Source organism: Rutidosis leptorrhynchoides, chromosome 7, assembly GCF_046630445.1.
Source record: "Rutidosis leptorrhynchoides isolate AG116_Rl617_1_P2 chromosome 7, CSIRO_AGI_Rlap_v1, whole genome shotgun sequence".
In the NCBI taxonomy this organism is placed as follows: domain Eukaryota; kingdom Viridiplantae; phylum Streptophyta; class Magnoliopsida; order Asterales; family Asteraceae; genus Rutidosis; species Rutidosis leptorrhynchoides.
The window spans coordinates 128572279-128585566 of NC_092339.1; the positions used below are offsets into that span (position 1 = coordinate 128572279).

At 32.2% G+C, this 13288-nt stretch overlaps 1 protein-coding gene across 1 annotated transcript in view; it reads right to left on the bottom strand.

The window, feature by feature from the left end:
- Positions 1–13009, bottom strand: part of LOC139858455 (oxoglutarate-dependent flavonoid 7-O-demethylase 1-like) — a 156509-nt gene extending 143500 nt beyond the window's left edge. The window contains exon 1 of the mRNA XM_071847305.1: positions 12758–13009. Coding sequence (XP_071703406.1) covers positions 12758–13009 — 252 coding nt within the window. The remainder of the gene's footprint in view (positions 1–12757) is intronic.
- Positions 13010–13288: the final 279 nt, after the last annotated feature.

Sequence of the window (13288 nt, forward strand, 5' to 3'; positions counted from 1 at the left end):
TTGTTGTTGTTATTGTTGTTGTTGTTGTTGTTGGGCCGTTTGTTGTAGTTGCGATTGATGTTGCGATTGTTGGGATAATTGTTGCGATTATTGTTGTAATTGCTGTTGTTGTTGTACTGGTGATTCTTATCACCGTTTTCCTCCCACTTTCTTTTGACTTGCTTCACATTGGCCTCTTCAGCAGTCTGTTCTTTAATTCTTTCTTCAATCTGGTTCACTAGTTTGTGAGCCATTCTACATGCCTGTTGTATGGAGGCGGGCTCGTGTGAACTTATATCTTCTTGGATTCTTTCCGGTAATCCTTTCACAAACGCGTCGATCTTCTCTTCCTCATCTTCGAATGCTCCCGGACACAATAGGCATAATTCTGTGAATCGTCTTTCGTACGTGGTAATATCAAATCCTTGGGTTCGTAACCCTCTAAGTTCTGTCTTGAGCTTATTGACCTCGGTTCTGGGACGGTACTTCTCGTTCATCAAGTGCTTGAATGCTGACCACGGTAGTGCGTACGCATCGTCTTGTCCCACTTGCTCTAGATAGGTATTCCACCATGTTAACGCAGAACCTGTGAAGGTATGCGTAGCGTACTTCACTTTGTCCTCTTCAGTACACTTACTTATGGCAAACACCGATTCGACCTTCTCGGTCCACCGTTTCAATCCGATCGGTCCTTCGGTTCCATCAAATTCCAAAGGTTTGCAGGCAGTGAATTCTTTGTAGGTGCATCCTACACGATTTCCTGTACTGCCAGATCCAAGGTTATTGTTGGTATGTAGCGCAGCCTGTACTGCGGCTATGTTTGAAGCTAGAAAAGTACGGAATTCATCTTCATTCATATTCACGGTGTGTCGAGTAGTCGGTGCCATTTCCTTCAAAATAGTCAAATGGAACAAGTTAATCATACAGAATATTAAGAGTAGTTAATAGTATTTCGTAGCATAATATGAACTCATTTATAAAAGCTTTTTCTTCATATTAGCGTTTTATAAGTTTAAATTCGGGTAGTACCTACCCGTTAAGTTCATACTTAGTAGCTAATATACAATTCAACTACTACAATTCTATATGAAAAACTGATTATAATAATATTTCGCGTTCAAACTTTTACACAATATTTTACAAACTTACAATACCGCTTATTTTACATATAGCATGAAATATAGCACACAATAAATTTGATACAAGATGGTTGTGAAGATAATTCTAGCTAGTACACAAGTTGTTCAGCAAAGGCAATAAAGACACGTAATTCATACGTCCAGAAACAAGTCATGCATTCTGGTTTTACTAGGATTACTTCCCATCCTTGGTCTTGTGGAACATAACCGTTATGGCCGTTGATAAAACAGCGTGTTGTAACGTCGTCAAAGGGACGAGGGTTACGTAATGTCCAACAGTCCCGTAACAATCTAAAAACCTCATTTCTTACCCCAATTACCGACTCCGTCACTTGTGGGAACGTTTTGTTTAATAGTTGTAGCCCGATGTTCTTGTTCTCACTTTGGTGAGAAGCGAACATTACTAATCCGTAAGCATAACATGCTTCTTTATGTTGCATGTTAGCCGCTTTTTCTAAATCACGAAGTCCTATATTCGGATATACTGAGTCAAAATAATTTCTTAACCCGTTGCGTAAAATAGCATTTGGGTTCCCCGCAATATATACGTCAAAGTAAACACATCGTAACTTATGGATTTCCCAATGTCATATCCCCCATCTTTCGAACGAAAGCCTTTTATAAACCAAGGCATTCTTGGAACGTTCTTCGAATGTCTTACAAACTGATCTCGCCTTAAATAGTTGTGCCGAAGAATTCTGACCGACTCTAGACAAGATTTCATCAATCATGTCTCCGGGTAGGTCTCTTAAAATATTGGGTTGTCTATCCATTTTGTGTTTTTATACTGTAAAATAGACAAGAGTTAGATTCATAAAAAAATACTTATTAATACAAGCAATTTTTACATATATCATAAAGCATAAGCACACTATATTACATATATTACACCACACGAATACAACTATCTTATTCCGACTCGCTTGTTTCTTCTTCTTCGGTTTTGGATCGTTTTGCCAAGTTTCTAGGGATATATGATGTTCCCCTAATACGAGCCGTCGTTGTCCACATTGGTTTAGAAAAACCTGGTGGTTTAGAGGTTCCCGGGTCATTGTTACAACTTAAGGACTTCGGGGGTTGACGATACATATAAAGTTCATCAGGGTTGGAATTAGATTTCTCTATTTTTATGCCCTTTCCCTTATTATTTTCTTTTGCCTTTTTAAATTCAGTTGGGGTAATTTCTATAACATCATCTGAATTCTCGTCGGAATCCGATTCATCGGAGAATTGGTAATCCTCCCAATATTTTGCTTCCTTGGCGGAAACACCATTGACCATAATTAACCTTGGTCGGTTGGTTGAGGATTCTCTTTTACTTAACCGTTTTATTATTTCCCCCACCGGTTCTATTTCTTCTTCCGGTTTCGATTCTTCTTCCGGTTCCGATTCTTCTTCCGGTTCCGACTCTTCTTCCGGTTCCTCTTCGGGAACTTGTGAATCAGTCCACGAATCATTCCAATTTACATTTGAATCTTCATTATTATTAGGTGAGTCAATGGGACTTGTTCTAGAGGTAGACATCTATCACATAATATCAAACACGTTAAGAGATTAATATATCACATAATATTCACATGTTAAAAATATATAGTTTCCAACAAAATTTGTTAAGCAATCATTTTTCAAGTAAACACGGTCGAAGTCCAGACTCACTAATGCATCCTAACAAACTCGATAAGACACACTAATGCAAATTTTCTGGTTCTCTAAGACCAACGCTCGGATACCAACTGAAATGTCCCGTTCTTATTGATTAAAAACGTTCCATATTAATTGATTTCGTTGCGAGGTTTTGACCTCTATATGAGACGTTTTTCAAAGACTGCATTCATTTTAAAACAAACCATAACCTTTATTTCATTAATAAAGGTTTAAAAAGCTTTACGTAGATTATCAAATAATGATAATCTAAAATATCCTGTTTACACACGACCATTACATAATGGTTTACAATACAAATATGTTACAACAAAATAAGTTTCTTGAATGCAGTTTTTACACAATATCATACAAGCATGGACTCCAAATCTCGTCCTTATTTAAGTATGCGACAGCGAAAGCTCTTAATAATCACCTGAGAATAAACATGCTTAAAACGTCAACAAAAATGTTGGTGAGTTATAGGTTTAACCTATATATATCAAATCATAATTATAGACCACAAGATTTAATATTTCAATACACATCCCATACATAGAGATAAAAATCATTCATATGGTGAACACCTGGTAACCGACATTAACAAGATGCATATATAAGAATATCCCCATCATTCCGGGACACCCTTCGGATATGATATAAATTTCGAAGTACTAAAGCATCCGGTACTTTGGATGGGGCTTGTTGGGCCCGATAGATCTATCTTTAGGATTCGCGTCAATTAGGGTGTCTGTTCCCTAATTCTTAGATTACCAGACTTAATAAAAAGGGGCATATTCTATTTCGATAATTCAACCATAGAATGTAGTTTCACGTACTTGTGTCTATTTTGTAAATCATTTATAAAACCTGCATGTATTCTCATCCCAAAAATATTAGATTTTAAAAGTGGGACTATAACTCACTTTCACAGATTTTTACTTCGTCGGGAAGTAAGACTTAGCCACTGGTTGATTCACGAACCTATAACAATATATACATATATATCAAAGTATGTTCAAAATATATTTACAACACTTTTAATATATTTTGATGTTTTAAGTTTATTAAGTCAGCTGTCCTCGTTAGTAACCTACAACTAGTTGTCCACAGTTAGATGTACAGAAATAAATCGATAAATATTATCTTGAATCAATCCACGACCCAGTGTATACGTATCTCAGTATTGATCACAACTCAAACTATATATATTTTGGAATCAACCTCAACCCTGTATAGCTAACTCCAACATTCACATATAGAGTGTCTATGGTTGTTCCGAAATATATATAGATGCGTCGACATGATAGGTCGAAACATTGTATACGTGTCTATGGTATCTCAAGATTACATAATATACAATACAAGTTGATTAAGTTATGGTTGGAATAGATTTGTTACCAATTTTCACGTAGTTAAATGAGAAAAATTATCCAATCTTGTTTTACCCATAACTTCTTCATTTTAAATCTGTTTTGAGTGAATCAAATTGCTATGGTTTCATATTGAACTCTATTTTATGAATCTAAACATAAAAAGTATAGGTTTATAGTCGGAAAAATAAGTTACAAGTCGTTTTTGTAAAGGTAGTCATTTCAGTCGAAAGAACGACGTCTAGATGACCATTTTAGAAAACATACTTCCACTTTGAGTTTAACCATAATTTTTGGATATAGTTTCATGTTCATAATAAAAATCATTTTCTCAGAATAACAACTTTTAAATCAAAGTTTATCATAGTTTTTAATTAACTAACCCAAAACAGCCCTCGGTGTTACTACGACGGCGTAAATCCGGTTTTACGGTGTTTTTCGTGTTTCCAGGTTTTAAATCATTAAGTTAGCATATCATATAGATATAGAACATGTGTTTAGTTGATTTTAAAGTCAAGTTAGAAGGATTAACTTTTGTTTGCGAACAAGTTTAGAATTAACTAAACTATGTTCTAGTGATTACAAGTTTAAACCTTCGAATAAGATAGCTTTATATGTATGAATCGAATGATGTTATGAACATCATTACTACCTTAAGTTCCTTGGATAAACCTACTGGAAAAGAGAAAAATGGATCTAGCTTCAATGGATCCTTGGATGGCTCGAAGTTCTTGAAGCAAAATCATGACACGAAAACAAGTTCAAGTAAGATCATCACTTGAAATAAGATTGTTATAGTTATAGAAATTGAACCAAAGTTTGAATATGATTATTACCTTGTATTAGAATGATAACCTACTGTAAGAAACAAAGATTTCTTGAGGTTGGATGATCACCTTACAAGATTGGAAGTGAGCTAGCAAACTTGAAAGTATTCTTGATTTTATGAAACTAGAACTTTTGGAATTTATGAAGAACACTTAGAACTTGAAGATAGAACTTGAGAGAGATTAATTAGATGAAGAAAATTGAAGAATGAAAGTGTTTGTAGGTGTTTTTGGTCGTTGGTGTATGGATTAGATATAAAGGATATGTAATTTTGTTTTCATGTAAATAAGTCATGAATGATTACTCATATTTTTGTAATTTTATGAGATATTTCATGCTAGTTGCCAAATGATGGTTCCCACATGTGTTAGGTGACTCACATGGGCTGCTAAGAGCTGATCATTGGAGTGTATATACCAATAGTACATACATCTAAAAGCTGTGTATTGTACGAGTACGAATACGGGTGCATACGAGTAGAATTGTTGATGAAACTGAACGAGGATGTAATTGTAAGCATTTTTGTTAAGTAGAAGTATTTTGATAAGTGTCTTGAAGTCTTTAAAAAGTGTATGAATACATATTAAAACACTACATGTATATACATTTTAACTGAGTCGTTAAGTCATCGTTAGTCGTTACATGTAAATGTTGTTTTGAAACCTTTAGATTAACGATCTTGTTAAATGTTGTTAACCCAATGTTTATAATATCAAAAGAGATTTTAAATTATTATATTATCATGATATTATGATGTACGAATATCTCTTAATATGATATATATACATTAAATGTCGTTACAACGATAATCGTTACATATATGTCTCGTTTCAAAATCATTAAGTTAGTAGTCTTGTTTTTACATATGTAGTTCATTGTTAATATACTTAATGATATGTTTACTTATCATAATATCATGTTAACTATATATATAACCATATATATGTCATCATATAGTTTTTACAAGTTTTAACGTTCGTGAATCACCGGTCAACTTGGGTGGTCTATTGTCTATATGAAACCTATTTCAATTAATCAAGTCTTAACAAGTTTGATTGCTTAACATGTTGGAAACATTTAATCATGTAAATATCAATCTCAATTAATATTTATAAACATGGAAAAGTTCGGGTCACTACAGCTTCCCAAGCCATTTCCTATGCGATCGCATGGGAAGGTATGACAGCTCACAAATGTTTTTATCCTACGCTTGTCGACATATTTATTAATTATATTTATAATATATAATTTATATAATTAATTATATATTATATTAAATTTACGTGCATAGTTGACTTGTAATTTTTATTCCGATAAGTCGTACGTCATCACGCGACTTATGTCCCGGTTTCGATTTTTCGAGTGTCCCTTCGTAAGCTGAGAAAACTTGCATTTTACGTTTTGAAACACGTACATTTGTCAAAATATAGCCTTAAATTATCCATAAACTATATCACTCAAAGTGTATCTTAAACTTTCGAGTGTTTTGGTCATTTACTTCTATAAATTATTGTCTCGTAGTATATACATATACATATATACATTTTCATTTTAAAATAGTATTTTACTGTAGCAAAGTTACTGTAGCAAATAGTGATTTTCGAAAACACTGTAGCTTTTCGGGTACTGTAGCAATTCGAAAATACTGTAGCAAATTAGTGTTTTACTGGTTCATCTTAAACGTTTTAGTTAACTTATCTTAATATCAATCACATAATCAAACCAATAAGGTTAATGCACAGTATCATTTTCATAACACTTTGTTACGTTTTCAAGTTATAGTATATATATGTATCTATTTACATATAATTGTTCGCGAATCGTTGAGAACAATCGAAGGGTATTTGAATAGTTTAAAATTTTGAGATTCAACTTCATAGACTTTGCTTATCGTGTCGGAAACGTTAAAGATTAAGTTTAAATTTGGTCAGAAATTTCCGGGTCATCATAAGCATGCATTCCGAGCAATTAAAAATATCACTGTAGGGACTTAGTCGGACATAGCCGGGTATAGCATAGTTTTAATAGTTGGTACTTGTGTCTAAATTGTAAAATGTAAAATAACAGCATGTATCTCACCCCAATAAAAGTAAGTAAGTTTGCTAGCAATAAAGAGTGGGGCTATGAATTCACCTTAGTAAGCAGAGAGAGATGACGATTATTCCTTGGAATAGAAAGTTGGAACGAACAGAAAGTCAACCTATTGACATTTAAGAGTAGTAAGTGTTTTTGCCCAAGTTTAAGTAGATGTTTAAGTATGATATTGTTTTAAGTATAGTTCGTTTTCTTTTCCTAGTAAGTTTCTATTTTTAGAAAGTTTCCACTTTTAGTAGGTTCCTTATTTTAGTAAGTTTCTATAACTAGAAAGTTTCTACTTTAAGAGTGTTTTCCATTTTAGGATACTTGCCGTATTAGATAAGCTTCCAATCACCCCTTTCCCTTCGAATGGACATTTCAGGTCTAAGGGCTTGAGCTACAGGATCTTTTAAATCGGAAAATCCAAACCCTTCAGCCTAGAGTTTCGTAGAAACCATTCGTCAAGAAAGTTCGAAGATCTATACATCTCTAATACATATCCCAAAATGTTTTTATGTGTTATAATATAAGTAGTAGGTTATAGGTGTTAGTAATAGTAATAGTGTATACATGTTAATTAATAGTATAAGTAGTATTAGGGTTTTATTAATTAGGGTTAGTTAATTAAAGTAGTATTTTAATGATTAGGGTTTGTAATAAATGACTAGGGTTTAATTAATGTCCTAGGGTTTTAATAAATTAGGGTTTAGTAAATTAGGGTTTAGGTAATTAGGGTTTTATTTAATGTAGTAATGATTAGGGTTTTAATAATTAAAGTAGTATTAGGGTTTTAGGGTTTTATGTATTTATATATATATGTGTATCGTATATGTGTATATATATATATAGTTTTATATATATATATATATATATATATATATATATATATATATAAAATATTTTTTTACATGTATATATATATATATATATATATATATATATATATATATATGTCGATATGTATATGTATATATGTAGGTTTATTTTGTTTCCTTAATTAAACACAAACAAATCTTTATCTAATCTTCTAGGTTTTAAAGATCAAACTTTCCTTTTCCCTTTTTTTTCTAGTCGACATACATACATACATATATTTTTTTTCTTTTTCTTTTTCATGTATATATAGATCTAGGTGTGTTTATGTTTATGAATGAGTTATAATAATTAATATGAATTGAACAAAATCAAAGATTAGGTAAATAGTTTAGGGTTTATGTTTATACCTTTGAAGATTCAAAGATGACTAACAAAAAAAAGATGAACACGATGAAGATTGAAGATCAAAGCCTTGAAAAACTTGAAGAACACCTTGAAGATTCTTGAAGAACACGAAGAACGCTTGAAGATCACTTGGAAAACCCTTGAAGATTTATGATGATTTTCGATGGGGTGGTGGTGATAATTTTCGCTTTTGGCCGAAAATTAGAGAGAGAGGGAGAGAGATTTAGGAGAGAATTGTTGTTGTGATTTGGTACATAGAATGGGTTAGCCTAGGTCTCTATTTATAGAGAGGATAGGATTATTCTAGAGTTGGGGTTTAATAAGGAATTACTTAGGGAACAAGTTGGACTTGGAAAGGAAGTAAGGGTGGTGATGGGAGCCGAAATTTAGAGGGGTATTTTAGGCAACTCACATATTTTTTTTTTAATTTTCGGCTACGGCATTTTTAGGGTTAGGGTTTGGGATTTTTCACTTAAGTCCTTATACTTTAATTTAGCTTAAATGGTTCCTTAATTATCCAAGTTTATTTATTTTAAGTACGCAAGTTTTAAAGTTATTTATTTGTTTACCAAAAGTTAATTAACTTATTATTTTTATTAACTTGTCAATTAATGTACAAAGTTAATTAGTATATTAGTATATTTTATAATTCTTAACGCTTAATCATTACCGATTAAAGTTTAACTATTAAGTTTAATTATATTGTTGGGCATTTAATATGAAAAAATATAGAATGAAAAAATGAGGGTCGTTATAGAAAAATGGATGTGAAGCATCTAAACTCGGTGGGCCGCATGGTGTGCAGATTCTTTATTAAAATCAGGGAGAAGTGTCTCATGACTCAGGGATATGCCACATCTCTGACGAACCTGCAGCAGAAAGGTGCAATCTTTGACTGAAAAGTTGCAACGGTTCACAAATGGTTTCATTATGATCCTGGACGTTTTGGCACATTTTTTTTCGACACTTCTATGGTTGTAATAACACCATTTCAATAGTACCAATTACCAAGAGTTGTGTCATTTGATCATTACCATTTCCAAAGGTTACATCTCTTCAATGACACATTTTCGACTATTATAAATATATTACTCCATCTTCTGGATAAAGGTTTCAGATTTTGAACAATCTGAGCACACTTTCAACACTCTACATTCAGAAATATTTTTTACAATTGTCTAGAATTGTTTTCTTTTAGCCAAGACAACAATTCATTACTTGTCTTATTCCAATCTTGATTTCGTGTAATCTGTGATTAATTGGGTCGAAATACTTGATTAGAAAAGTGATTCATGATTTAAGGAACAATCCGATGATTATATTTTCAGCCACAAACCAATTTATATAACATATCTATATGAAGTGAAATCAGTACTTCAAATATAGGGATTCTAAGTTATTTGCTTATAAAGTTAAATCTCCTCTTGAATTACGACGTGCACTCAAATTTAAATGATCAAAATAATATCTCTGGAAAGTGATTTTTTTAAAAGCGTTTCATTATAACTGAAGTACTGATACTCTATAGAAGCCTTTGGTTCAAATTTTATTAGTAGGATATCTTAAAATGGTTAGAAATAGTGATGAAAATGAACACGAAATAACTTAACAAGAGTATATATATTCCAGTGGCTGAGACATTCAACAAACACTGGTATTCAACAAACATTGGTAGCATGTGACATCATTGACTTTTTATATTGACTAGTAATGCATATAGCACTTTGTATGTTCATAATAAAAACGCCTGGTTATGGATGTACACTAATGTCCCCACATAGATTATTGAAGATACAAATAGTCGATGGAAATATCTGTACAAGGAGATTTAATCGTTGGAGAATGGGTGGAACTTCATGGCAGACCGTTGGACCACATCACAACTTCTTAATTTAATAGAAGTTGGGATCATTACAATTGATTTAACTTTGAACGAACTCTATTTAATTTCATGATTTGTGATTTTCTTTTTATGATATTAATTTCTAAACTTAAGTTATGCTAATCTTAAGTTTCTATTACTTACTGTAATGTGTACATGTTTAAAACTATATTTAATTTAATAATAAATTATACAACAACAACAAAACCCAATACCAAATAAGTGGTGTATGAGAAGGTGAGATGTAGACAATCCTCCCTCTATCCGAGAATAAAGACAAGTCAATTCTCCACCCAGAGTGAAACACTTTCAAAAGTAGAGAAAATCATCTCTCTCTCTATATTCGACGGATAGAGAGATTGTTTCCGAGTGGACCTCCGGCCGATAAGTAGGAAAAAAATTTAAAAATTAAAAAAATAAAATAAAATTAAAAATAAAATTGAGATGCCATGAAAAATGGTAAAATCAAATTTCCTTGGGTTTTTAAATCATGCCGGAAATTTAATTTAGACTCTAAGAGTCATTCAAGTCGCCAATAAATCGACGTTTGCTATCAACTCAATAACTAGAACCGTATTTAATAAAAAATTATGTCCCTTTGAATTCCTAGCTCGCCCTTATTTAATGCCGCCAATGATGTTAAATTTTGGCTCCACCCTGAAAGGGACTTCAATAAATGCTTTGAAGTTTTCATACCCCAAGTAGGCGACTAAAGGGCCAGGGTTGTGCCTTTTCAATCAGTCTTCGGTCGCACCGAGACTTCTTCCCTTATTTCGATCCCGTATCAAATGAAATGACAGTTTCTTGTACAGTTCATATAAAGAAATTAAAATGCATTTAGCCCATCTTTTTGGCCCTTGACTGAGTATATTCTTTTGATTCTTCAATGAAAGCTATATTAAGAGAGAACTAAGGGTGGGAAAGAATCCATAGAACTCATATATTGAGCTCAATTTGCACACAGATTGGTAAAATCTGCACATATATTGACTCAATCTGCACACATATTGAGCCAATCTGCACCACAGATTGAGTTTAGTTCGTGAGTTCGAGTTCTCTCGTACCCTTGGTTCTTTCTGGATCTTCACCATATATATATATATATATATATATATATATATATATATATATATATATATATATATATATATATATATATATATATATATATATATATATATAGTGGTAGGATCAAGAGGGAAGTAACCATTCGGGGGGAAGCGGGAGGAAGCAAAAACTTTTTTTTTTCGTTTTTTGAAAAAACTTTGTTCACGAACATTATAGATGAGATGAAAATATGAACATTTAGTAGAGACACTTTGTGATAAATGTTTTTATTTTGGCGGGAAAACGCTCGAAGAAATAATATATAACAATTATCGTGTTTTTCGAGCGTATTTTGAGGTTTTAGCTATTGGGGTTTAGATATTAGGGTTTAGATATTAGGGTTTATAGGGTTTAGATATTAGGGTTTAGAAATTTAGGGTTTAGGGTTTAGATTTAGGGTTTAGATTTAGGATTTAGATTGAGTTTTTAACACGAACGGTTTAGAGTTTAGGGTTTAGGGTTTAGGGTTTAGGGTTTGGTGTTTTGGGTTTATGGAATAAACCCAAAACACCAAACCCTAAACCCTAAACTCTAAATCGGGCTAAATTTTACTTCACAAAACATGAAAAAAAAACGTTCACATTCTTCACGAACAATATTATCTTGAATGTTATTTTTGTCGATCGTTTTCACGCCTAAATAATAACATTCATCACGAAGTGCCTCTTCTAAATGTTCATATTTTCGTGTGATCTTGATGCCGGAAAAAAAAATTTCAAAAAAAACGAAAAAAATTTAATTTTTTGCTTCCCCCCACTTCCCCCCCGATTGGTTACTTCCCCATTGATCCTGCCCCTATATATATATATATATATATATATATATATATATATATATATATATATATATATATATATATATATATATATATATATATATATATATATATATATATATATATATATATATATATATATATATATATATATATATATATATATATATATATATATATATATATATATATATGTATATATATAGTTAAGGGATTCAATGAGAACCTTTTTAGGCTAAAGAACCATGAGAACTTGACGTTCGCATAAAAGTGAAGGGCGCACAATTTGGGATGTGTTAGAACAATTTTCGTTTACAACAAAAATTGTTCTAACACACACAAAATTGTTCTAATTCACCTTTTTTTGTTGTAATTCATCCTTTTCTTTCAACGTTCGCAAAAAAAAAGGGAAAAGCTCACAATTTTGGCTATGTTAGATCAATTTTCGTATTTTTTTTTTTTTTTGTAAGCGAGGAAACCCTCCTATAAACGAGCACATTGTCTCCCCCATAGAAGGTAAAACTTCTGGTAATCAAGTCCCCCGAGCTCGAGATCTGGTACCAGGTGAATTGCGCATTATGCACACCCTCTAGCCACACTCCCTTTTTGAACAATTTGGCATTGCCAAAGAGGTTCTAATTATCTTAACACACACAAAATTGTTCTAATTCACCTTTTTTGTTTTTGATATAAAACCCATCATATATATATCTATATGCAAGTAGCTAGTAGTTACCTGAAAAAAGCCCCAATCTCTACAAGCAACGTTTAGCTTTTCCAATTCAGCTGGAGCTAAATGTTGAGATGATAATTGCTCCATATCAATTATGGGTACTTGAGGAAAGGACGAAGGTAGACATGATACGACTCTAGGGTCTTGATCATGACGAATGTATCGGGGTGGAACCTCATTAAGTAGTTCCTTAGCTAATTCTTGTACGCTAGGCACCAAAAGTGAGCCCCCAAAACCCGTTTTCTTTGTTTCCATCGTATAATTCCCGGATCACTTATGTTTTACGCATATAATCTCTCTCTCACCAGGTGTATATATGTGTGGGAACTTTAGTATTAGACTAAGTAGTTTAAGACGTACAAAATCTGCGGGATTTTTGAAATGGACAAATCAAATATTGAATTGTCCCATTAGTACGATAAACCCACAAAATTAAACACAAAGATGCATAAATTTCTGATTATATATAGTATAACTAAAAGAGTTAATAACAGTTAGTCAACTAAAGCACACAATTCAAGTACCATTTATATT